The 27,783-nt window shown below is 36.2% G+C and overlaps 4 protein-coding genes across 4 annotated transcripts; 3 read left to right on the top strand and 1 right to left on the bottom strand.

The window, feature by feature from the left end:
* The first annotated feature begins 914 nt into the window (after positions 1–914).
* LOC127264089 (protein trichome birefringence-like 2) lies at positions 915–3,656 on the top strand. Its single transcript, XM_051293466.1, has 5 exons — positions 915–2,135; positions 2,339–2,531; positions 2,632–2,822; positions 2,909–3,067; positions 3,154–3,656. The coding sequence occupies exons 1-5, from the start codon at positions 1,228–1,230 to the stop codon at positions 3,485–3,487; spliced, it is 1,785 nt and encodes a 594-aa protein (XP_051149423.1). The 5' UTR covers positions 915–1,227; the 3' UTR covers positions 3,488–3,656.
* A 3,260-nt stretch (positions 3,657–6,916) lies between these two features.
* On the top strand, positions 6,917–12,875 carry LOC127264224 (homeobox protein knotted-1-like 6). The gene is made up of 5 exons (XM_051293682.1): positions 6,917–7,341; positions 7,678–7,797; positions 7,974–8,085; positions 12,167–12,441; positions 12,553–12,875. The coding sequence occupies exons 1-5, from the start codon at positions 7,024–7,026 to the stop codon at positions 12,700–12,702; spliced, it is 975 nt and encodes a 324-aa protein (XP_051149639.1). The 5' UTR covers positions 6,917–7,023; the 3' UTR covers positions 12,703–12,875.
* A 9,532-nt stretch (positions 12,876–22,407) lies between these two features.
* LOC127263881 (uncharacterized) lies at positions 22,408–24,436 on the top strand. Its single transcript, XM_051293165.1, has 7 exons — positions 22,408–22,783; positions 22,855–23,053; positions 23,164–23,264; positions 23,346–23,449; positions 23,532–23,969; positions 24,059–24,190; positions 24,280–24,436. Exons 1-7 carry the CDS (start codon positions 22,490–22,492, stop codon positions 24,434–24,436), a joined length of 1,425 nt encoding a protein of 474 aa, XP_051149122.1. The 5' UTR covers positions 22,408–22,489.
* A 160-nt stretch (positions 24,437–24,596) lies between these two features.
* LOC127263882 (ribose-phosphate pyrophosphokinase 4) lies at positions 24,597–27,783 on the bottom strand. Its single transcript, XM_051293166.1, has 7 exons — positions 27,343–27,783; positions 26,710–27,025; positions 26,524–26,619; positions 26,181–26,249; positions 25,823–25,951; positions 25,056–25,155; positions 24,597–24,970 (listed from the first exon to the last, which is right to left on the bottom strand). The coding sequence occupies exons 1-7, from the start codon at positions 27,663–27,665 to the stop codon at positions 24,837–24,839; spliced, it is 1,167 nt and encodes a 388-aa protein (XP_051149123.1). The 5' UTR covers positions 27,666–27,783; the 3' UTR covers positions 24,597–24,836.

Raw genomic sequence — 27,783 nt, 5'->3', positions numbered from 1 at the left:
GATTGCTTCTTCGGACCTAGCTATCTATCAACTCAGTTTTCTGTCCATCCCATCCTGGTTCCTTGGCAATTTTTCCGACATCAATTTGATTCCTCCGAAATCAGACCGGTGATAACAATTTTATATTTTACAATAAAAATTCTAATTATATTTGTATATATCTTTTTTTTATTATTAAAAATAAAAAAACTATATATTTCATTTGTCACATGAAAATATACTTAATTTAGTTTTGTTTGTTATTTAAGAGTATTCTTATTCTTATTTATCACTTTTTTACTTTTCTTAAAATAAAAAAAGTCATTCATATTTAAAATTCATTTCTAAAAATTTTAAGTATATTTTTTTAAGTGAAATATTATTTATTATAAATGGTAATATATAAAAACGAAACGACAACTAAACACGACCACTTAATCTTTGCATATTACGATTTATTTTTATTTTTTTTTAACTAATTTTGAGATAGAGGTTTTTACGCTAGTTACCTTTTACAACAGTGGCACTTGAGAGCACGCAAATCGATCCAAGGAGGATATTTGCCGGACGCGTGTTCGTCCACTAAATCCATGGGCGTCGGTGCCAGAAAGCACGGTTATTGCTGTCATCAATGCCCGCTAATTTCTGCAGTTAATTTATTCGTACATGTGTCTGTGAGTGTTGGATCTCCCTAACGCGTTTAATGATTCTCCACCTAAAAACAATACGAACATGTGGTTCGTGTCGATGCCAGTTGCATTCTACATTAAGCCCAAGATTAATTAATTATGAATTAATGCAGGCAAGATGCCATGTCAGGATCAGATATTAATTAATTGATGGTTACAAATGGAAATGTTATTAGATTATCATTAGTATTATTGATTGTTTGGTCTTGTTCTTTTTTTTTTTTTTTTTTTATCTTGTTCCGGATTTAGTTTGCTCATACAAAACTTCTCTCATCACAACCGAACAGAGAGTCAAAGAAATAGAATCCATCCATCCTTTTGAGGCCTGTAAAGAAAACAACACTGCCTTAAACCCACACTCCCACTGACAAAACAAAAACATCTTTACCCCGTCTCTCGCTCGTTCCAAATCTCGCCCTTTTTGCTTTGCATACATACTGATCTCAAAAAATGGAGGATAAACTGCAGACGACAGACCGCACACCATTGAAGGCGTAAAAGCTAAGGATCTTCTTTAATTTGTTTTGGTGGGATTTCAGAAATAATTACTGCTGCGAAAATGGTGAGCCTTATGGACTTGAGAAAGCTTTCCTTCTCAGATCAGGTATCGTCTTCGAGAAAACGGGTGCTGTCGAGTTTTGGATTCGGAATTTTGATGTCTTTTATCGTCTTGAGTGTGGTTTTGTATAATGCCTCGTTTAAGGCCCCTCTTTTGAATCCTATTTTTTGGAATACTGGAATGGGTTCGAACAGTAGTACTAGTTCATTTCTGTCGTGGCCCTTTTCTAGGGGGGCTGAAATTTCCAATTCTGTTAATTGTGCTTCCAACGGTTCTAGTCTTGTTCAGAAATCGATGCACTCTGTTGCCCTAAACGGCACCGTGGAATCAAATGTGTTTGCTAGTAATAAGAGTTTAGATTCGTCGAGTTTTGATGGGAAAGATGCTGTTTTTAAGGATGCCCGTGTGAGAAATGTATCTGGAGATTTGAAAAACGCTACCCTTTTTGTTGGAAACGGAAACGGAAATGGAAATGTTGAAGAAGTGAAAACAGATGCAAAAAGTGGTTCCCCGATTGACAATAGTACAATGTCGGAGGAGGCCCAAGTCGGAAATTTCAAGAATAATTCGAGGGCTGGTTGGGTAAAGGATTCGGAAGGGAGCACAGTTAGGGAGAATTCTATTGCTAAGGTTGAGGGGGAGGGGGCCTCTCCCATTGGCACTCGCAGTTATAAAGAAATTGGCAATGATTTGGGGAAGAAATCTGCATATACTTTGGATGGTACTAAAAGTTCTTACAAGGATTGCGATATATTTAATGGTAGATGGGTTAGGGATGAATCGAAACCGTATTATCCTCCTGGATCTTGCCCTTATATCGATAGAGATTTTGATTGTCACCTTAATGGAAGACCGGACAATGAGTACGAGAAATGGAGATGGCAGCCGTACGGGTGCGATATCCCCCGGTGAGGCTTTTCTTTGCTGAATTGTATAGTTAGATATGTAGAATGGATGTCGGCCATCGTGTAGAATAATAATGCATGTTGATATTGGTTGTGGTATAGTTAGTTTTTGCATACTTGTTCAAATTGTTTGCCGGAAAATTCCCTTTTTCTATGGCTGAATGTAAGTTATTAATGTGTATCCGATGGCGAAAATGCTTTGGCAGCTTTAACTCGACAGATTTTCTTGAGAGGCTTAGAGGGCAAACTCTGGTGTTTGTTGGGGATTCTCTTAATAGGAACATGTGGGAGTCTCTTGTTTGCATGCTTCGCCATGGTGTCCGGAACAAGAAACGAGTTTATGAGATTTCCGGGAGGCATGAATTCAAAAAGAAGGGTTTCTATGCATTCCGATTCGAGGCATGATTATTCGTAACATCATCTCAAAATCAATTAAAAGAGTTCATATACTCCAATCCAGCTGGCTTGATCTTCGTGCATGCTTTGTCTGTACCTGCAGGATTACAACTGTTCAATCGATTTTGTTAGCTCTCCTTTCCTCGTCAAGGAGTCGTCTTTTAAAGGCAAAAACGGTTCTTTTGAGACGCTACGACTAGATCTAATGGACGCCACTACTTCCATGTATCGCGAAGCGGATATACTAATATTTAACACAGGTCACTGGTGGACTCACGAAAAAACTTCCAAAGGGTGAGTTAAATCTGTTATTTTATCGAACTTCATTAATCATCTTGTTTATAACTTATTGAAACATTTGGGATTTTTGCAATTTTCAGAGAAGGCTATTACCAGGAAGGCAATCACGTGCATGCGAGGCTGAAAGTTTTGGAAGCATTCAAGAGGGCATTAGAGACGTGGGGTAAATGGGTCGATAAGAACATCGATAGAACCAAAACGCTAGTAATTTTCAGAGGATACTCGGTCACACATTTTAGGCATGTTCGAATTTTATTTCTTTCATAAATGCCGGATGAGTGATGAGGCTGAGAATGTTTTTTTGGTGTGTTTTCTTAATTTGCAGGGGCGGGCCATGGAACTCAGGGGGGCAGTGCAACAAAGAAACGGAGCCGATATTCAATGACGAATACTTGGCCAAGTATCCTTCGAAGATGAAGCTTCTAGAATATGTGATCAAAGATATGAAGACACCGGTTAGTTATCTCAACATAAGCCGGCTGACAGACTATAGAAAGGATGGGCACCCGTCGGTTTACAGACCGGACTATCAGGCGCAACGGGAAGTGCACGCTCAAGACTGCAGCCACTGGTGCTTGCCGGGGGTTCCCGACACTTGGAACCAGCTGCTCTATGTGTCGCTCTTACAGAGTGGACGAGGATCTTGGAGAGGAAACTGAACTGATGATATCTATGTTCATCCCACGTTGTATGAAGTGAGAAAAATTGTGATTGCATACGAGTTTTGGTTGGATGTAATGTAACATGTACATTAGTGAGTAGTTTGTGTATTTGTCGAAGTTTGAGATTCATTTATTGATTGTGTAATTTACACTCGCTCTTCTTTTCTCTCTGCGTCCTGTATTTATGTAAACTCGGAATCCTTGTTTATTCCCTTTCGTTTGTAAATCGCGTTTGCCAAACTTGCGATTTCCTCCCAAAAAATAAATAAAAAAAAAAAAAAAAAACTCAAATTACTTGACTACAAATTAATATTTGACTATGAAGGAATTTGATGCCGTTTGAAAAAAAGGGAAAAAAAAATTAAAATATGCCACGTGGCGGGTCACCCAGGAACTTCTAGGGTCAAACGGTAAACGTGTTTGTTGCGTCTTTGACCAAATAGAGATTTGGTGCTCTCTCTCTTATTTATTTGTCATGATAAAAAGTTAAAGAAATACTATTTTATTAATGGCGTTGATTAACTTGGGAGGACGTGGGTTAAAGGTGGTCGTGCATGGTGCATGAGTAGAAAGTCAATTAGTAAAATAAAGATGTTGAAAAAAGCATTACTGATAATTAAAATTAAATTACAAGTGATGTCGATCATCACTTAGCATCTGGTGATAATGATTGATTAATAAATAATGAATCCAGATTTCGAAATGTGCGTGTGTACATATGCATGCAGGCAGGCAGGACGACACGTTGAGCATTGACGGTGCTTCTCACTTCACTTGCCATGATTATTATAATTATAAATTTGGGGGAGGAGGTTAGTGTGTCTTTTCATTTAAGACTGCACTGTCTGTCTCTGTCTGTCTGTCTGTCTGAAGGAACAATATGAGATGAGACGAAAGTGTCGATGTTGTGCCATCTCTATTGTGTATATAGACTAAGAGTTGTGGGAATGATTATTATGTGTATGTATTTGAGCGTAGAGTGTAGGGTGTAGGGTGTAGCTAGTGTGTGTTTGGTGCATGATGATCGAAGAGGAAGAGGAAGAGGAAGAGGAGGTAGGGTTGGGTGGGTGGGTGGTGATCAATCCCATCACAACACAACACAGGCAGGGACTGGACTGGACTGGACTGGACTGGACTACTTTTAATTTTCCAGGTACACAAATATATATCAGGATGGATCTTTTGTTTTGCTGCAAACGTTTTCTCATTTCTTGAAGCGATGGTGTTAATTTTCCATGCACGCCAACGCCAACGCCAAGCCAAAGCTCCCTTCTGCCTACTCTCTACTGTGCCTGCCTTCCACCCTCCCTACTCTCTTTTTAACTTCGTCCATGGTCTGTAAAAAACATAACATAAAAAAAAAAAATAATAATAATAATAATAATAAATAAATAAATAAATGGTGAGTAATAATAATTTTGATGGGTGATGGGGGAGGACAAACTTGTGTCAGCACATCAAATCAAATCAAATCAATCAAAGCTTTGCTCCCCCCAACTTGAATCGCTTTGCTTTTGCACTCCACCCAAACTTTTCAGACCAGCTAGCCTCGGTCCTAAAAACCCAAATCCAACCCTCCATTGCCCATATGCATCTGCAACACACGCACCACATCATCTCCATAACGGCTCTCTCTTTCTCTCTCTGGATTTATATATTAATGGCTAATTACTTCTGATCATCAACTTCCAGTCGTCACGTAATTACAATGGATACTTTCTATTGCGGTCAGGTCAGGTCAGGTCACAGGGTTTGACCCACGGTTGCCAAACGTAAGCATGATTCGGTCAACCTAATAATTACTATCTAATTGTGATTTAAGACGGCCGCGGATCAAATATCTATCTACCTAAAATCTATCGGTGATAAGTAGAGTGACTCACTCTTATATACTAAAGGAATTTTCACATATTAATCAATATTCAACACTTTTTTTTTTTTAAATAATAATCTCAAAAATTCATGCAGGATTCAAACCTAATACGAGTACCATGACTCTAATATCATATTAAGAAGAAATTCAGATATCTAACCCAAAATTAATTGGTGATAGGTGGAGTAATCCTTCACCATTTTATATAGATATATATATGTATGCTCCTTCCATTTCTTATCTATCTATCCATTTGTTTTTTTGAACGAAATTTTAAAAATATTATTATAACATTAGAGTGTATTGTGAATAAAATAGAAAAATACTAAAATAATCTTATTAATATTGTTTGATATATTGTAATCGTAAAATAATTTTAAATATTACTAGAAAATATAATTATTAAAAAAATAAATATTTTATTATAGAACCATCCAAAATAAAATTGATAGATTGATAAGTATGGAGAAAGAACATATAGTAAGGGAATTTTCACTTATTAATAATTGTGAAACAATATTACCACATACATATTACTCTATCTTTATGCGTAGAGCTGGCAAATGGATCAGGTCGGGTCGGGTTTAGGTTCGGGTTAGTTTAAACAGGTTACAAAATTTTTGACCTAAACCTAACTCATTTAATTAATTGGGTTAATATTTGTAACTTTAATCTGATCTTTTATTAATCGGGTCAACCTGAATCTGACTTATAATCTAAAATTTTTAAATTTTAATTTAAAATTACAATTTATACTAAAAAAATTTTTAAATGCATAATATATATATTAAAGTAAAAAATTATTTATTCATATAATGAAACCGATATCCAAGAATTGAATTAACAAACGCTATAGTACACAACACAATCATTTATTTTTTATTGTTTATTTTTATAAAATTGGTCATAACTATTGAATTGTATTGATAAAATTTAAAAAATATAATTATTTCCAAGTCGAAAATGTAGACCTTAACCTGACCCATTTAATTAAATGGGTTAAACGAGTTTGACCTAATTATTATTTGAGTCAAAAATCTCAACCTAAATTCAACTATTTCAAGTCAGATTCGGTCAGATTATCAGGTCGGATTAATTTTTGTCAGCCCAATTTATGCGTGATAAGTATGACTATGAACCGCTTGGGCTGACATGACACGTCAAACCTCATACATAAATGATGATGACGAACTCGTGATTATATAATAAGAAATGAATTTTAATTAATGTAATAATAGTAATCTGTTGAGCCAGCTTACTGCATCAATTTGGAAACATTTACAACGTTAATCTCTAATCTTTTGTAGATCCCTCTCCGTCCAATCACTTGACGATTAATTACTTAATTAATTACACTTGATTATGATGACCAAACCCCACAATTGCATCTTGTCGTCCAATAAACTCATCAACTTATTTTTTATTATCTTATATATATATATATATATTTATGTAACAATTTGAGAATATTAATTAATCAATTAGTTAATGAGAGAGAGAGAGAGAGAGAGAGAGAGAGAATAAGTGGGCCAAGCCAATCGCTCATTCGGGTAAAAAAAATAATGCGTTAAATATTCGGCAGCAGTGCAGTGCAGTGCAGTGCAGTGGGCTCATCCGCCTCCTTTCCTCAGCTTCAGCTTGTTCCTCTAAACCAGAATACATGGATCATGGAATGTATGAAATTCACGCATCGGATGATGATTATGGAGAAAGAGCTTTGATGTCTCCGGACAATATGATTATGGCTGCCGAATACGCCCAGTATCAGTACGATTCCATGATTCCCACCGCCGATCACCAACATCGGATTCCCGCGTTTGAATCCGGCGACGAATTCGGGTTCCACTGCTCCGAGTCAGCTTCGTTTAGTGTTCAGAATCAAGGAGGAAGAGATCAGGAGGATGGCGTGATCAAGGCTAAGATTGCTTCTCACCCTTCCTATCCCAAACTGCTCGATGCTTACATCGACTGCCAAAAGGTTTCTAATCGCCGCCAATGCTGCGGATGTGCGAGATTTCGATTCGATGTGATATGATATGATTTGACTTGATTTGTTGGTGATTCGTGGTGTTGATTTTCTGCTTTTGCCATAGAACTCGGAAAACCTAATTAATTTTTGGGGATAAGAGTCTATTCAATTAGATAGAGTCGCATAGCCGATTCTGGTTGCGTTGCGTGTAGTTTTATGGCTGCGAGACTTTTGTGCCAATCAAATAAAGTAGAGTAGTGATTAAAATGCTTATATAGTTTCTAGAGATCACTGTTTTCTGCTGCGAATTTTTATGAGCTGTAATTTTCATCTCGTTTTCTTCAGGTTGGGGCACCTCCCGAGATAGCCTGTTTACTGGACGAAATCAAGAGGGAAAAGGACTTGTGTCCACAACGATCAGTTTCTATGTGCTTAGGAGTGGATCCTGAGCTCGACGAGTTTATGGTCCCCCTCTCTCTCTCTCTCTCTATCTCTTTTTCTCTCTCTATCTCACACACGAGCACAGCTAAGTTGAGTTATTTTATGCTCGCATCCACAATCGCAATCTCTGATGATCACCTACTTTCACTCATTCATTACATCGTAAGAGCTCGAACGACTGTTCTATGTGTGTTTGACAGGAAACGTATTGCGACATACTGTTGAAGTACAAGACAGATTTGTCAAAGCCGTTTGACGAAGCAACCTCCTTCCTCAACCAGATCGAGAGCCAACTCGGCAATCTTTGTATGGGTAAGCAAATCCCATCACACGCATATTACATTACGTTACACTAAACTCACAGATCTATGTCTATGGCCTGTGTGTTTGAAATATCCATGGCTTTACTTGTTTGGTGGATCAGAGTGTACAACTTCTAACTTCATATTTTCACTTAAACTGACAAACCCTAAAATTGCAATGGAGCTGCTGCTAGCATAAGTCCTCTTTTCCTCAAAACCTTGAGCCTCTTTTTAATATATATATTATCATCTTCTTTTGTGCTGTATGGGAAAAGAGTAATCCTTAAACAAAAAAAGTTTCAAGTGGATTTCTGTAGTAAAGAATTCACAACAGTGTTGCATTATACATATATATATGTATAATAATTTTTATGCAGCTATCTCATGTGTAGGTGGCGTCTCTAAATCTACTGTAGTCTTGGGGTCGGTTGGCTATATACCATTTTCGTTTTCTAGTTTATCTTTGCTTCTTTGTCAGAGGGAATTAAAGATCGATAATACTCCATATATAATTCATTTATGACTGGAGATGTCTGATTTTGACGTATTCAAAAGTCCTGATGAAATGCCTGCACTGCTTTACGTTCTGTCAAACAGTACTATATTATTTTATTCTACTGAGATTTCATTTAGAAATACATCGTGGTCCTCGCAAAATCTGTCCGTGGAGTTCTTTCATATCCTTGAATTTGGAGGCTTGCTTTAATCAAAATAAACTGAATCTGAAACTACATTAGTTTCCTTGGTTTGTTGTTGGGCCATTATGGGTCTCTTTTCTTGCCATGAATATGCTGTCAGCTAAATAGAACCAAAATATGGTCAAACAATTGTGCGAAATGGTTTCTTATTCTTAGAGAAATAGTGAACATGGAAATATACCTCTCAAAAACTAGCTTGATGACATTGTCGTGCCTCAGATATATGACTCAGTGTGCATGGTGTGCCCTTGTCATGTGTTTTTGCCTCTTTTAGCATCTGTAAATTTTTTAGGTTTGTTTAATTATGTTTTCAAGATATATATATATATATATACATTCTTTTCTTTATGAAACTTTTAATTTCAAAATAAAATTTTTACTATTCACCAGGTATTGAAACTCTTCACATTATGAGGTACTAGCCTGTGTTTTTATAATTTGCTAGGCACTCTAAATTGAAACACATGCATATTTCATTCACCCTGTTAATCTCTCTCAATCAAAAAGAGTTGTGTTTCTGTGATAACTTCTAATATTTTTAACTCAGTGCTCCCTCCATTTCAATAAAAGTGTCTTCAAGATACAGGAAATTAGAAAAAAATATAATTTTTAAATAATTAAGAAGTATATTAGTAAATAGTTAATTAAGATTAAATAAAATTATAAATTATGAAATTTAAAATATTATTAAAATATAGGAGTATAATTAGTTACAAAAAAAGAAAAAAAAAAAAAGAAAAAAAGATGAACACTTAAAATTTTATCAGACTTGTAACAAAAACTTGAGGCTTGTCAGTTGTGCACTAAATTATTACTCTTTTATACGCATGTAGTATATAATTATGCCATATGGTTGCTTTGGGAGAGTTTCAAGTTCCAATGGATAATTGGGAGTTTGCATGAAGATGGAATATAACCATTGGAAAGCGTTGAGTTGCACCCTAATTGATTGGTTGTACGTTAAAGGTGCTGATAATATATATATATATATATGTATATATTTGTTAGGATATAGCTATGCTCATAAATTTGATTAGATTTGCTGCGTGCAGGAAAACTTCGCTTTAATTATTTGATATTTTTTAAACCTTACCTCATACATTAGTACATGACAGTTCTGCTTCTACATGATATCGTGGCTGAAAATAGATATGATGTTCTGTAAAGAAGTCCGTTTTTATGAGCTAGTTGGGCTGGCATTGTCTGCATCACTTTATGATTGTTTTGGTAAAATGGATTTCATAACATGAAACAATATTCACGTATTTTAATTTGAAATTTTTACAAGAGGTGACTTTGTTTCTGCTCCACAATTCAATCCTGGAGATCATCTCCTAACTGGTGGTTGTACACAACACTCAGTTGCACAAACTCTCCATACCTTTAATTTCAGAACGCATATGTTTATTTTGAATGAAAATCTTCTATTGGCTTTTCTTGTAGTTTAATTAGATTTCAATATATAAAGTTTGTTGACAACTAATGCTGATTTATATATATATATAAAAGGTAATCGACAACTATTGCTGATTTCAGATGGCAAGTACAATTTAGCCTTTTCAAATACGTTCCTTTTTTCTATTTTATGTGGCCTCACGTGATGCTTGTTTTCATTGATCAATCTTGATTAGTTCTTTGAAACTGTTTCTTTAATCATTTAATCTATTTCGATTTGAATAATTAGATGTAGACAGGCACGGACAGATGTAAGATACTAAGATGCTCTCTCCATTAGGCATTGGTATTTACTTTCCTAGCTACTGATAGCTTTTGTGTGTTAATTATCTGTTGATTTACTTTCTAGTATTTTTTTTAGATTGTTTTTTCATGTATGTTTGCTCTCTGGTGTGCATTTATTTATTGCATTAGAGGGTTTTCACTCGTTAAAGATGATTTAGTGGAATAGGGCATAACATCTTGAGTCCCCCTCCCCCGAGCTGCTGCTTCGATATTCGTTTAGATATAGATTTTTAGAGATTTTTGGAATTTTAGAAGTTTGAAAAAAAAGTAGAAAAAAAATAAAAGTAGATTTGATGTGATGTATTTGAAAAATAAACAGTGCCAAAAGAGTAAAGGGTGTGTTGTTTAAACAAGAGCCGTAAAAGTCAGAATACACTTGTTTACTGTCGATACGTTTGTATTTTCAAGTCATTGTCTCTAAAATGATACTCTCCGTTCACCAAAAGTTTTATATATATATATTAACATGCAAGCGTGTGATTGTATGTACCCTGCGGATACTGTTTTTTATGATCCATGTACTGTTTCTGGTATCCTAAAAATTTGGTTGTCTGAATATACGTGAAAGCATCCTCGTATATCTCTTCCATTAATTTTTTGTACATGCATATACCTAGTAGAAGCAGCAGATGCATTTTAGGTAAAATTATGGAGTTGGATTGAGCTGAGATGGGTGTGAATTTGGTGTCGGGTCGGGTCAGAAGGAAGGGATGAATAGTGTTGTTACAGGGAGTGGAGAGTTGCAGAGAAAGAAAGGGTGGGGACGGATTGGCGTAACTTTATTGGGAAAAGACCCGGATCCAACGGGTGATCGAATTTCTTTCTATCACATGTCAGTCCATGGACACGACAAGACACGACACGACGGCACGCCCGGGGTTTGCGCTGAAGCTCCGCCCCACCACTTGTTCCTTCTCTTCTGCATCTATCTGCATCTAATCTAATCTATCCATACCTATCTGCATTTTCATTTCCATTTCCATTTCCATTTCCCCACAATCACTCACTCACTCACTCACACAGTACTTACTGACTCACTCACTGCTCTCTTATTGCACTGCACTTCACTTCTCTTGGCTTTAATGCTTGTCTATATGAACTTGACTTTCTTTTCTGTGCTCTTTTGGACATACGTGCCATATTATTGTTGTTATTATTATTATTATTATTTCGAGTATTATTTGTATTTGTATTTGTATGGGCATGTCCTCTCTTGTTTCTCGTATACGTACTATATCTAACCTCATTAGACTAGATTATGATACGATAATGCAAATCGAGTATATATACTCTCTACTACCTATTTGATGGGCCTTTTCTTGAGGTGGAGGTGGAGTAGGTGAAATTAGGTTTTTTATTACAGCATGTGGTCTTCTCACTGTCCTGCCCGTATCACCCAGCCAACTGTGCATTGTGAGAGAGAGAGAGAGAGAGAGAGAGAGAACCCATTAATCTCTCTCCCATTAATCTCATCTCCTCTCTCAGAAGCTATAGAAATGTCTTACTGCTGACGTTGTTTTCTTCAATTGGATTTGGACCTATATTTTGTTTCGCTAGAAAAAGACAAGAATGATATGAATATAATGACTGTCTGTGTGTATCTCTCTTTTACATATAGCATATGTATGTATGTATAATCAAAAAAACGTGTAGATGACGGTGGTTTGTCGTCGGACGAGGAGGAGTTGCTGGAGTTGGGGGATGGAGATGGAGATAGAGACAGAGATGGAGATCATGGTGAAGCACAGACACAGACGAAAATGGAAGATAGGGAACTGAAAGACCGGCTGCTGAGGATGTATGGAAGCCATATCAATAGCCTGAAGCTTGAATTTTCCAAGAAGAAGAAGAAAGGGAAGCTGCCCAAGGAGGCCAGGCAAACTTTGCTTGAATGGTGGACTCTTCACTATAAGTGGCCATATCCAACGGTACTACCCATCCCTACCATTTCCATTCAACCCATTTTCTTTATTACTATTAATTATGCATTAATAATAATAATAATAATTAAATTTGCTTGTATGGGCACACTGCTGCAGGAAGCAGATAAAATATCGCTGGCAGAAACGACGGGGCTGGATCAGAAACAGATCAACAATTGGTTCATCAACCAAAGGAAGCGACACTGGAAGCCTTCAGAGGACATGCACTTGGCTATAATGGATAATCTCTCATTTATGGAAGATTAACCTCACATGACATCACCTGCATACAATACAAATTTGAACACATCCTTCCTCCTCCTTCCCTATCTTTGCCCTCCTTGTAGTAGCATGTATGTATGTATGTATCTATGTATGTAATTAATTAATTAATTAGTCACAACTGGTTAATGCAAGACATAACATATCCTTGCTTTCAATTCTCTATATTATACACACTCAAATCCTCCTCTCTGTATACTTAGAATTATTTAAGATAGAAGCTTGCCTATAGTGAATTTACATCCGGATGGATGGGTTTTTTTGGAACATACCTCTCGGAAAAATATTACCGACTTATAACTATGGCCAAACTAAAATTTGAGAATTGGGTAAACCAAAAAGCAAAACAAAGAGCCCTTATTCATTGAGATCAAAGCAAATCAGAGCTTTAAAATTAGAATGAAAGTCACTTCTTGTTCGTGTTCGTGTTTACCTTTGTAAAACTGAAACAGAATCCTTCTTCTAACTTTCAGCCCCATCAATGACTTCGACTGTGACTGGATTCCACCGGACGAAGGTTATCGAACTCCGGTGGATGGCTTCTCCTCTGATTGAACCAACATCGCCTCCGATCTCCTTCTCCGGCAGTGCCTAGACGAGACAAGGACAGCCCCAAGCAGATTGATCTCCAACGAACTCAAACCCCAATGGGTGGCATTGATTTCTTTGGGACGATGTATTTTTACTCAGCCCGTAGTGAATAGCCTATGGTAACCAGAACTGCTCATCCGTCCGCTTCGTTCGTCATCACTGTCAAGGTCGGCTCTGATACCATTTGTAACGGATTGGATGATTCCTCCTCGAACACCTTCCCGTAGGCCTAGCGATTCTTCGAGTCCCTCGAGAACTCGCTAGTACAGCCTCGCACACAATCCTAACGCACGCTAAGTAAGAACACTATAAGATGTACCCGGCAAAGTAGATCTCGAGTTTGAGTCTCACTGTTTTCATTTGCGGCATATGTATGTGCAAGTTCCGCATATCTCACTTGCATCTGAGGAGGCGTGTTGGGGACTCATATTTGCGGATAAATAATTAATGGTTGTGTTTCCCTAACAGTTCGAACTTTTAAGTGAGATTGTCATTTTGCATCCGATATGATATCAAAGCCAATGTTAGGTCTCAAGTTCAAGTCCCACCGTCCCTATTTGCGTCATATGCATTTGCATGTTTCCGTGACAATTCAAGCTTTTAGATAACGCATACCCCCACTTGCATCTGAGGGGGCGTGTTGGTTACTCCCCTTTGTGGATAAATAATTAATGGTTGTATTTTCCTAACAGTTCAAGCTTTTATGTGAGACAGTCATTCTGCATACAACATGATATCAGAGCCAAGCTAGGTCTTGAGTTCGACAGTCTGAGCTTTAGACAGTCATTCTGCATCCGACATGATATCAGAGCCAAGGCTAGGTCTCGAGTCCGAGTCCCACCGTCATATACGGTATATGCATGTGCAAGTTTCGAATACCCCACTTGCACCCAAGGGGATCATAAGGGGCGTGTAGGGGACTCCCATTTGCAGATTAATAATTAATGACCACTTGCATCTAAGGGGGCGTGTCGAGGACTCTCGTTTACAGAGAAATAATTTATAACTGTGTTTCCCTAATCGTTCGAGCTTTTAGATGAGACGGTCATACGACATCTAACATTATCACTCTAAGCCTCGACATTCCTGAATCAGCTACAAGAAAATATTTATATTTCTTACTAAGAAACTTCTTAGATCCTCATCGAACACCCCCGGAAAATCTTATCAATTTCTCCCTCTCTTATCTCCCTCTAATTTTGGTTTCTACTATGGAATGGATGAGACTCACTCACACTCCCAAAACACCCCAAATCTCTAAACTCTCTTAGCGTAAAATTAACACATACAACGTCTACCTAATAAACCACCGCACAGAACATATTATCCGAAAAAAAAACTAACCAACTTGGGAGGAATACAAAACACTAAAAAAGATATCGGGTAGTATAATCACAAAGCATCCATGAAGGAATACCAAGAAACTTCAACATATTATGAGACATTTTCACCAAGAAAAATAATATACTAAAAAAATAAAGAGGAGAAAACTACCAAAGTCAGATCAAAATTCTTTCAATTTTGCAATTGGTTAATCACCTAAGGCTCTGGCACCACTGTTATGAATTTATACTTGGATCGATGGGTTGTTTTCGAATATAACTCGTAAAAATATTACAATTTAAATAACAAAAGCAAGTAAAAATATTACAACTTAATTAACAAAAGCAAATTCAATAATATCTTTCGATCCGGAATATAAATTCACAACACTCCGTCTAATGCTAGTTTTTTATATATTTGTATTTAGGAAAAACCAAAATAAGATTCACCCGTAGTTTTGAAAACTTGTTTTGATCTATTAGTAGCAATGCTGATTTTTGGTATAAAATGACGCTTAGGTCTTTGGTTATATATATAAGTTAAATTCAAGTTTCAATGGGAGTCTTAAAATTGTGTTTCAAATATGAGTGTTAAATTTGAACCTCAAATTTTCGTTACAATAAAACTAAAAAATTGAATGAGAAGAAGACGAAAGGTTCATGAAAAGGGAATATCGAAAAAAAAAAAAAGTAAAGAAGAAGAATAACAAAATGTGTTTATTTGTGAGATTTTAATTTTGAATAGTAAAATTTTTAATTGAAATAATTATTTGATGCGAACAGTTACTATTTTAGCGATAGGAGCAAATGATTCTTTATAATCATTGCCATAGATTTGAATATATCCTTTTGCTACAAGGCGAGCCTTGAATCGTTGAACACTGCCACTGCATGACGTTTGATTCGATATACTTATTTGCAAGAAATATGTTTCGCACCTTTAGGTAGTGTAGTGACCTCCCTTGTGTCATTATGTTGCAGAGTTCTATCTCTTCATCCATAACTAATTTCCATTTGGGATCCTTGTGTGTCTGAACATAAAAATGTGGTTCTTGCAAATCAACAGCAGATATAACATGCCATAACAGTGCTACTAAAGTACTGTTAGGTTCAAGAGAAGAAAAAACAGAGTTGATGTAATCTCGCATCCATGCAGGGGTTTGGTGGCTTTTTTGCGACAGCAAGACATTGAATTATATGGATTAATCATGGGAGAAGAGGTAGAGAAAGGTTGATAAGGAAGGATTGTTTGGGACAGATACTGGGGGACTAGATGGAGGCACAAGAGAAGGATTCGAAGTATGCCCGAGAGAGTGATTATTGGGATATGTGATAGAAAAAGTAGGTAGTGTATCAGAAAATGAAAGATGAGATTTTCTCGAGTAAAATGATCATCACGAGGGTTATTAAGGAACATGGTGCTTGGACAGTCTGATTGTCTGAAGAATGAACATAGTTAGAATTAAAAAACGAAAAAATGAGATTAATGAAATAGTACATCTCTAGCTATGAAAATTTTATTTGTGGCAGGACCAAGGAGTTTGTAGCCTTTTTGTCTCATTGAAAAACCAAGAAAGACACATTTAGGGCTCGGGGATCAAGTTTAGATTTATTAGGTTGAATATTAATAGCAAAGCAAAGACACCCAAAGGTTTTGATGAAGGAATAATAAGGAGGTTTAAGATAATTTTTTCGGTAAATAGTGGACCATGACAACACATGAGGAGGAATTCTATTGATCAAGTAAGTGGCATGGAGAATAGCATCACCCTAGAATTCGGAGGCAAGGATGCTTGAAAAAGTAAAGCTTGGGTGAGTTGAAGCAAGTATTTATGTTTTATTTCCGATCTACCATTTTGTTGAGGGATGTGAGGATATGAGTGGTGATGTTCAATGCCATTCTTTTGGTAGAGTAGTTTGCAGTGATTTTTTAAGAACTCCGTCCCATTGTCTATTCGAATACACTTCACAGCACAGCACAATTGAATTGAGTCGTAATATAGGTGAGGTAGTTTTCTATAAAGTGATGAAGATTTTGTTTGGTTGGTAAAAGATAGGCCCATGTGGCTCGGGAGTAATCATCTACAATGTGTAAGAAATAATGACATCCATTTAGTGTTGAAGTTTTATAAGGTCCCCATGTATCCATATGAACAAGATCAAACAAGTGAGATGAACAAGAAGAATTTTTATTGAATGGTAAACTTGTTTGTTTTTCTTTGTGATAAATTTCACAATAAGTACAATGACTTCTTGTAAGAAATGGTAAATGCTTCAAAGTTTCAAATAAAGTGTATCCAAGTCGTTGATACCACAGAAAAGGTTCGTGAGAGACAACCAAAGTTAGCTCGGTGGTAGAGACAGATGTGCTAGACAGGATATAGAGGTTCTGAATTTGTTTTTCAGTAGCCAAAATTGTCTCACATTTATGGTCTTGTATCACACAACCATTAGAAGTGAAGACAAGTTTTAGAGGGTAGTGTTTAAGAAATAAGCTAACAAGCGACAAATTATATTTAAATGTAAAATATAGTAGAAATATTGTAAAGTGATTTCTAGTGTAATAGTGACAGAATCGGCAAGGTTGGTTGTGCATAATACGAGGAATTGTTTTAAAATGAGATAGAGAAGTAAACAATATTTTGTCAACACAAATACGGCATGTTGCACTGCAATCAATTAACCAGGAATTATACAAATGAACAAAACCAGTAAGTAATAGGTTACATGAGAATCGCACAGTTGCATTTGTTGTTGTAGCATGTGAGTCAGAGGTGTGTTACAATAGAAGCTTTTGTACTTCAGCCTTTCAGCCTTTACGAGAGTACTCAGGTATAGATTTCTGAAGCTTTTGTTCTTCTCAAATTTACTGGTCACAGCAGCACATACGGAAGTATTTTTCTTATTCTGCAAGTCTTTATACCAATCAGGAATTCCATGTAGAGAAAAACATATGTCTTTAAAGTGAATTTTCTTCTTGCAATAATCACATATCATGTTTCTTTTGTCTGTAACTTGATGTTTCCTTCTATTTAATTCTTTTTTGCTCGATCAACTTTTGTTCCCAACTATTAATGCATTGTGTTTTACAAAAATATGTATTTCCTTATGTTTTTCAACTTGCAAGATAAGAGCATAGGCTTTGCTTATGGTAGACAATGGTTCCATCAACAAAATCTGCCATTTGAAATTTTCATATTGATTATTCAAACCAATCAAGAACTAAATTAAAAGATCTTGTTTCATCCTTTCTTGAAGTTTGTGATTTGTACCACAAGAATACTTAATTGGTGGCTCAATGATAAGAAGCTCTGCCCAGATTTCCTGAAGTTTTGCAGCATAAACAGTAATAGTGTCACTCATTTGCTTTAAGGAGATGATGGAACATTTGAGTTAGTAAATTAAAGATACGTTGGATTTGCCAAAATTTTCTTTTAGGCTATCCCATAGATCTTTGGTAATAGGAACAAATATAAATGCAATTTGTAGGTCGACAGGGATGGAGTTGATGACTCGATGTAAAGTAATTTGTACCACTGAGCGGTACTGGACATAGGGTGAGACGTGGTTTATCACCGCTACTCATTTGTAGTGCTTTTGTAAGGCAAGAGACTAAGAAATAATAGGATAAATAGCAAAGTAAGTGCAAGTTGAGAATTCATGGTAATTTCTCCAATCACAGGATCCAAATTTGTTATACTCTACATCATATAATAATAAAAAAAAAAAAGGAAGTATCAAAGAAAATAGCTGGGAGAATATATATCATCTTCAAAATACATATTTTATATACACTTGGCTTGACTAATTCCAAAAACTTTTATAACAACTAACTGTCAATTACTGTATTCCAAAAATTTCATCTCAAAATCAATTGAGTTTTGTTTAATTTACAAATCATAATGTCTCGTGCACACATCATTCAATTAATGTTTCCTTCTTCCTCTCTCTTTCCCTCTCTCATATATATAAATATATATATATACTACACATAATATTTACACTATTGTATGGGGTATATTTTATACACACGTATACATATATTTTTCATAGAAGTAAGTATATAAACTATATTACTTATATTATATTAAAATATAAAAACTAATCTTAAAAAATATATTATATTTTATTATATAATTATGCTTTAATTTTTTTAATATTTTTTAATGTTAACTATCACATCAATAAATATATTTTACTTTAACTAACTATCAATTAATATATTATTATTACAAAAATCAACTTACAAAGATCAATTCAAATATCTTAATTCAAAAGAAATTTAAATCCAACAAAAAAAACTCTAACTCAACTCAAATTTTAACTTTCAACCAAACATATCCTAAACTTACCACCACTGATATTAGATCCAATCTTGTATGGGTTTTATTGCATAATCTCTTTGGTCTGAGTTTCTTTTGTTTCTCTCGTCTTTCTTTTTTTTTTTTTGGTTTTTTTATGACGTGGAAACTCACAATCGCTACCTGAAAGTATTCACTGGATAAACTCCCGGTTGAACTTAATACTCTGCAAACTAAGTCCGATAAAACAAGTTACATTAGGTGAACCATGTGTGGCAGGTAGACCTATAGGCGTTGAATTTTGAACTCATGATATCACGATCACAAGTTCACTTCCCACATCACCGGACCATTTCTTACTTGATGTTAGAAATTATGGGGGGAAATAATAAAATTGTATTATTGATCATCAAAATAAGGAGTCTATATAATAGACAATACAAAACAGACTCGATAGACTCAAATCTAAGTAATCTAATCTATAAATAAACTATATATAAATCTACTAAATCTAAAACCGAATATCTAAAATATCTTAACATTCCCCTCAAACTCAAGTAGTATAACAGAAACCAACTTGAGTTTGATAAAAAAGTTGAATATAGACGAAAAAAAAAAACGCAAATAGAAATAAAAGTTGACTCTCCACCGCATAAAAAATTGACGTGACTCTCTATCGAAGCCGAAAACGACATGACTCTCCACCGTAGCCGAAAACGACATGACTCCACCGGAGACGAAAACGACATGACTTCACCGGAGCCGAAAATAGTTGACTCTCCACTGGAGCCAAAAACAACATGACTCCACCGGAGCCGAAAATGAGATAACTCTCCACCGGAGTCGAAAACGAGATGACTATTCACCGGAGCCGAAACTAACATGACTTCATTGGAGCAAAAAACGATATTACTCCACCGAAGCCGAAAAACGAGATGGCTATTCACCGGAGCCGAAAACGACATGATTCCACATTAGCAAAAAAACGATATGACTCCACCGGAGCCGAAAAACGTGATGACTTTCCACCGAAGTCAAAAACGAAATAAATCGCAAACACCAAACAGATCGCACGCAGGCAACGGACAAGCAACGGACATATGGCATATTGCAGACAAATTTCAGATCGCACGCAGGCAACGGACAAGCAACGGACATATGGCATATCGCAGACAAGTTTCAGATCGACGCAGGCAACGGACAAGCAACGGACATATGGCATATCGCAGACAAGTTTCAGATCGCACGCAGGCAACAGACAAGCAACAGACAGATGATAGATCGCAGACAGGTTTCAGATGACACGCAGACAACAGAAAAACAGCGGACAGATGCCAGATAGCAATAGATTTCAAAATCACAAGTCCTCTCAAAATCACAAAACCCCGGGTACAATCCAAGTTGAATGTACCCGGAGAAACACGGGTTGGTAAGCTATATTTACGGCATGAGAAAAATAAGCTCTGATACTATGTTAGAAATTATGGGGGAAAATAATGAAATTGTCTTATTGATCGTCAAAATAAGGAGTCTATATATAAGCAAAACAAAACAAGACTCGATGAATTCAAATCTAAGTAATATAATCTATGGATAAAATCAAATATAAATATAAATCTATTAAATCTAAAACCGAATATCTAATATATTTATTTTTCTTGTCTTTATTGTCACGATGGCGATGAGTAGTCTTGTTTACATTCATCAACACGACTCGCTGAAACTAATCAACGATGATTTAGTATGAAATTGGACTTATACAATAGATTTTTAAGTCGGCCACACCTTTCTAGCCCAGTTAATCTTAGTATATTATAATACTATTATATATGATTATTATATTTAATGATGATTTATGTGGAGTGGAGTCATGCAGTGAGTATCCTGCATTGATATGATTAATAATAATAATAATAATAATAATAATAATAATAATAATAATAATGGGCACACAATAAATTACTAAATAATTAGAAAGGACCAGAAAGCATCATAGAAATTGAAAATTGGGTTATAAAATTGGGAATCGGATACATGGAGGAGGTTGTTGACAGTTGAGTTGAGTGGCGGAATCATCCAGCTCTCATCCACCGCATTCCTCCCTTGCCTCACCTCACCTCAATTCCAAACGCCAATAAATAACAATAATAATAATTTTTTATTTTTTTTGTCTTACTTATATTCTGTCACAATTCCCAGCCCGGAAGAATAAATATTCTCTACGATGCATAATATATATATATATATATATACACACCATATTGTCGATGTTCTAAGAGCATATACAATAAACAAAATTTAAAGGTCTCGCTACAGCGTGCGAGGTCTTTAATTTCAAATTTTAACAAAAAAAGTCACACAATGAAATAAATTTGGAAAGTTCAAACTGTACGGCAGCAATTTGGTGACAAAGAAGCCAAGCCCAAGTTATTAAAATTCATCTAATACATTTAATGTCATTGTGTATTAATTTTTATTTTAATTTTTAAAGTGAAATGTGTCAAATAACACATACGAATTAGATGCAGTCTTTTCTAATGATTATTGCACCTGCTCTAAGTTTGTATAAGAGCATACCATATTGTCGATGTTCTAAGTTTGTATAAGAGCATCGGTTATAGTCGTTACCTCTGATCTATTATTTTATTTATCTCTCATCTACGTCATATTCATTTCAACATTCAAATTACTTTCTTCGTTACCCGTTGTAGTTAATTACCTTCAACTTATTACCTTTATTATTTTATAATATCTACAATAATTTATTTATTTCTATATATTTTTATTATGTAGTAATATAATACAAATAATTTATTTATTTATACATAGTTCTAGATATTTTTATTGTCTAATAATATTTTTATATAATATTATATTTAAATTTTTAAATATTAATCTAGATAAATTTAAATAATTTAAAGCATATAAGTTACTATTTTAAAATTTGAATAGAAAAAATTATAAATCGAAAAATATAATTTTAAAACATGATGGATGATGGATAAAATATTATAATTGGTTATTGAATTTAAAATTTAAACAAAATAGATAATACTTAATTAATTTTTATTATTTTTATTGAAGGTAATCGATTATTGAGAAAGATAATAAATTTAGAATAATTATATATCTTATTCAAGATAATGAATATTGTTATAATAAAAACGGAAAAGATAATTACATAGAGAATCAATGAGATGAGTGTAGCATATGCTCTGATAACCTACGATTTTAGCTAAACCAGTATCGGAACATCCATCCAGTCATTATTAGCCCATAGGAAATTCCTATTCTTAAGATTCTTCACCCTTACTAATCTTCTTTGATTATATCGAGTACGTAATGAATGACGACACTGGCTGAAGTCTATTTAATTAAGTTCTAGCCACTAATTGAATGCCACGTGTCTTGTTACCACCCTACTTTTATTAGGCATTGTGGGGAGAATTAATTTTCAGTATGGATAGAGGAAACGATGGGATTAATTCCTGTATGCCCATAATATTATAATTCATATATATATATAGATAGATATATTAGAATCCATCGAATTGGAAAATGAAAATGAAAATGATGATGAAGTGGTGGTGGTGGATATCCTCTCTTCAATTTGTGGAATTATTTGTTAGCATAGTGGTGCATTTGGCATATGGGTTTTATATATTTAGCTCTGCTGTAGCTGGCGATCTCACACTGGCCTTAACTGACTGCATTTTCAAGCCTAACTTGATTGCTGCTGATGATGGGATGATGACTACGACTACGACACAAGATGATAATTCGATCAAGTCCTCCACTTCCACTTTGCCTCCCATTGTGTTAGTCCATGGAATCTTTGGATTTGGGCAAGGAGTATGAAACAATCCCTGACCAAATTCATTTGGGCTTCTCTTTGCTTACACTTGTGTTCTTTAATTCCACAGAGACTGGGGAGTGTTTCTTACTTTGGTGGAGCAGAGAAGAAGGATGAGAGGGTTCTTGTACCTGATTTAGGGTCTCTGACAAGCATATTTGACAGGGCCAGGGAGTTGTTTTATTACCTGAAAGGAGGGCAGGTTGATTATGGAGAAGAGCATAGCAAGGCCTTTGGGCACCCACAGTTTGGCAGAGTTTATGAAAAGGGTGGGTGGGTGGGTGGGTGGGTTTCTCAACTACTTGACTTGTTTTTCTGTCTGATTGTTTGTTTGATTGATGATGGATATTGGTGTGTGTGTGTAATTTGAGCATTACAGGGCACTACCCTGAATGGGACGACAACCACCCGATTCACTTGGTGGGGCATTCTGCTGGAGCACAGGTTGTCCGACTCTTGCAACAAATGCTTGCTGATAAGGTATCTCCTCTACGTCCATTTTCATCAGGATCATTAGTTATGTGATCGATCATGATCAGTGAGTTGGTTGTAAGAATTCAGGCATTCAGAGGATATGAAAACACTTCATCAAACTGGGTGCTCAGCATTACCTCACTGTCGGGAGCATTCAATGGCACAACCAGAGCATACCTCGATGGAATTCAGTCAGTCCATCAATATCATACATACATATATATGTATATCTTCAATTCTTCATCTCGATCTCGATATCTTTGCTGTTGTCAGGCTTGAAGATGGCAAGTCATTGAAGCCCATATGCCTTCTCCAAGTGTGCCGAGTCGGAGTGATTCTGTATGACTGGTTCGATATCCAATGGCTGAAAAACTATTACAACTTCGGATTCGACCACTTCAATATCTCCAGGAAGAAAACTAACCTTTGGGGTCTTGTTGGTTGCCTAATGGGGAAGAGTGGTCCATTTGCATCTGGAGACTGGATTCTACCTGATCTTACATTCCAAGGATCCATCAAAATTAACTCATGTATACAGACATTTCCGACCACGTACTACTTCAGCTACGCCACCAAACGCACGAGGCAGCTAATGGGAATCACAGTTCCCTCGAGCATTGTCGGGATACATCCTTTGCTGTTCATCCGTGTCTTCCAGATGAGCCAGTGGCGATACCCTTCAGAATCAAATCATCCCTACAAAGGATACAGGTTATCAAATGAGCAAAACTAAACCTGAATTATGGAATTCAAACTAACCTGCAAATTCGATCCCTCTAATGGTGATTTGTAAATTACAGCGATGAAGATTGGCGGGACAACGATGGAGCACTCAACACAGTATCTATGACTCACCCTCGGCTGCCATTTGAGCATCCTAGTTGCTCCGTTGTAAATGATTCATATGCTCAACCTTCGCAACCTGGGATCTGGTCTGTGTGCCTTTTCTGTCATCATAAACTATATGTTAAGTGTACAGCTCTAACTTTTGTAGCCACTCCTTGTTTCTTGAAACCAATAGGTATTACAAGATTATAGAAGGCGATCACATTCTGTTCATAGTGAATCGGGAGAGAGCCGGTGCCCAATTCGATGTGATATACGACAGCATTTTCGAACGGTGCAGAAAGCATACCTTAGGAAAGAGACAACCTTTGCCAAACCAAGTACCTTTTTAAGATGGAAACTTAACCCTCTCACTTTCGCCCTATTCCTATTCTTTTCCTTAATTCTGTGGTTGAGGTCTCTGCACCTATTACTTAATACCGAACATATCATTCGGACAAGAAGATACCACTGATGTATTCTGGCTTTAATGGCAAGTCTGACATTCTGTGCTGATAAAAGTGAACTGGGAAGTGCCAAGTTTATTTTCAAAAACATATCCAGTAGTCCATCCAAACTCAAGGAGATCATTCAAAACGAATGCTCATAACTAGTCTATAGCATATGCTAACACTATATTATTCATATATCAACTAAGCATTTCCACGGCACCATATCTGTCAGATTCTCTATATTCCTTTTGATTCTTCAGGATAAGGATGAAAAAAGGCCTTGGCAAACAAAACTTGAGTTTTAGATCTGGAGTGCAGAAGCGATCGCGGCTGCAAGACTTAGAACTTCAAATGGTGGCTTGTGTTTTACTTGCTTCACAGTCTCTGGGCATGAATCTGTAATCCAGAAGTAACTCATCCCATTCTCAGGAGTCCCTATAGATTGTAGAAAAGGTGAGGAAAGACAAAAATTAGATGATATACAAAACAAATATGGAAAATTTTGGCATGTAGAAAATACCTCCTCCATCATGTTTAAAACGCTGCCATGAGTCGTTTGGGAAAATCCCGTGTGTCACATAGGCACTAATTTTTTTTGCTCCATGTTTGGCCAACACTTTCTGAAAAACATACGGTTTAAAACATTTTAGTTGAAGATTCAGCAGTGCTTGTCTACCACATTCCGTAAAGACAAACCACTAGTGTGCTCCGATCCAAAAAAAACAGAAGCCACCAGTGTTGACTAAATCTATGTTAGGATCATAGTAATTTGTAACCCTTCAATAATACACGAAGCAATTACTTCCACTGCTTGAAGCAGGTAATAGGATTTCATTGCAACAGCGAAAGAAACAACCAGAACTCTATTCATAGTGAATAGCAATCAACATAAGAAAACAAGCTGACTTGAAAACCATCTAAATGTGAAGGAGGTGTCCATGGAATGGCTGGCCTTATCAACATATTATAAAGATTATTGTCGGAAGTTTCGACTGTTCAAATCACCTATAGCATCCTTTCCAAGAAATAGAATCTAATTGTAGGATTTAGAGAAAATGTCATTTTTGTTGGAAGAAATGCCACTTAACTCTAACATCTTGGAGGACTGCATCTCACCATTCACAACACCCATAAGAGTTATGAACAAAACTTGTTTCTCCATATTTTTCAAAGAAAATCCTCCATTTGAATATTGAATTTTCAAAATCAACTAATTTCCAGGTAAGATAAAATAGGCAAATAGATGAAGCTGATATCCTGTGGGAGGTTAAACTTCAGCTTTCTCACCTGACACTCTAAAAGTGTGCCGCCTGATTGGACAAGGTCATCAACTATCACCACATGGCGTCCCTTGGGTTCGCCCTCCTTAATTCTTACAATTCGTTGATCACCTTCCCTAACTTTGGCACAGACAATCTGCCCATCAAATTAAGCAGGTTAGGCCAATATAGAGCTTACTATAGTGCAGTAAAATTTGCACAAGAACATTAGTGCAAACTAAGCATTTCATTCAGATAAGTTGATGGATATCAACAAATATAACATTATTAGTGATATAACTATGAAGAAACACTGCAATTGTCAAATCCTATGGATAAACAGAGTCGTTAAGTTAGTCAAGAATCCATGCCAAAGAAAGTAGTACCATAGGGAAGTGCTGCAACTGCTTGTGAAATCGTTTCCATGCTCCATCATCTGGAAATGCTACTGCTATCTGGACAGAGTAAAAATAAAGCAGAACTGAATCCATCTCTAATTTAGATAGCCACGACGAATACAACATAGGAAAGACATAGATGCAAAATGACAATTGAAATTGAAAGCATAACATACTAGAAATAGATGCATCAAAAAGGCATTATGCTGTAGCTATTCATTCATTTTTCTCACAGCAAAAATAGATAAGTCAACATTTTAAATTGCATATAATTCAATGGTAGTTAACAATAGTTTTGAAACCTTTAACAGACCACATGAGGAAGCATTACATTGTCAGAGTCAGGCAACTGTTGTAGCCTATTCAAGAGCAAAGGAATACCACTTTCAAAACATGGCAAAACACTATCACCAAAGTAAAACCTCTCCTGCAAGATGGAAAAAACACAGAATGAAGACAACAAATTGAATTTCCATAAGGGGAAATGTTGAAAAGAAGAAGCATTTCATAAACCTACCTGTAAGGCATGGATATCGAAAATTACTAAGCTAGTTGGTCCCCCTCTACATAATGGTATATTTGACAAGATCCTGGCAAGCGTGAATGCTGTAGCAACATCTCCTTCATCCTCCATACGTTCAGACGTGCCGGTGGGGAAAAATGGCAGAACAAGAGTAAAGGAAGCAACAAATAGTTTAGGTAGAGCATAGATGATGGACAATTGCTCAAAGATGGATCCAGGAGAGCTAAATGAAGCAAGGAAAGCTACATGTTGTCCACGAACTCCTTGGGCATTATTTATGAATAAGTTTGGAAATCCATCATCAAATTTCCTGTTTGATCAAAATCATCAACTAAACGAATCATTCATAGGGTTTAGCGTACGGTTGGCAAATTATATATGCGAATGATCTCTGAAAATTTTAAAGAAACGGGAAAGCTTGAAGAGCCCTAGCTTATAAAAGAATGTCGTTTTCTTTAATCAAGCCAACCATTATTACACTAAAACAAATCAAATTTGCGGCAATTGACCATAACAAAAGAGTAGGATTGATCACATCATATATGCTTGAACAAATCGCATCTGAAGAACAAGCAATTGAAGGAAATAAAATTAGACAGCTCCTTAAACTGACGAAAGTTAGCTCACCTCCAATTTATGTTTCGCAGCTCAATGGCATCAGACTCAGAAGCAATCCTCTCGGCTAGATCCTTCATCTCAGGGCAGTAAAATAGGCAAACCTTTTTGGCACTCTTGAGCGAGGAATCGAGAGTCGGAGCCATTGCGGTGGAAGTCGGGGGTTTGAGAATGATGTGAATTGGGTCGGTTGAGGACACGCAGTCAACTGTCCACTTCTGAGGGGAAGAACTCTTGAGGTCGCAGTGAATTTGGGTTCTCAAGTGCAGCGGCTTTCGGGTGGGTATGGTGGAGGAGGATGAAGGGATGGGCCGAGGGGCTGAAATGGCCGACATTTGGGCGGGGGAGGAGTTCCAATCCCAGTCCCACGGTGGCGTCCGCCGCGATATCAGGGGTGGCAGTTGGAGAACTAAAATTAATTATTAATTGGCGTCTTTCGTTTCCCAGCGCACT

Source organism: Andrographis paniculata, unplaced genomic scaffold (genome assembly GCF_009805555.1).
Source record: "Andrographis paniculata isolate CXL003 unplaced genomic scaffold, ASM980555v1 Contig69END, whole genome shotgun sequence".
Taxonomy (NCBI): Eukaryota; Viridiplantae; Streptophyta; class Magnoliopsida; order Lamiales; family Acanthaceae; genus Andrographis; species Andrographis paniculata.
The sequence above is the reverse complement of the archived record's forward strand: the minus strand, read 5'-3'. Positions and strand labels throughout refer to the sequence as shown.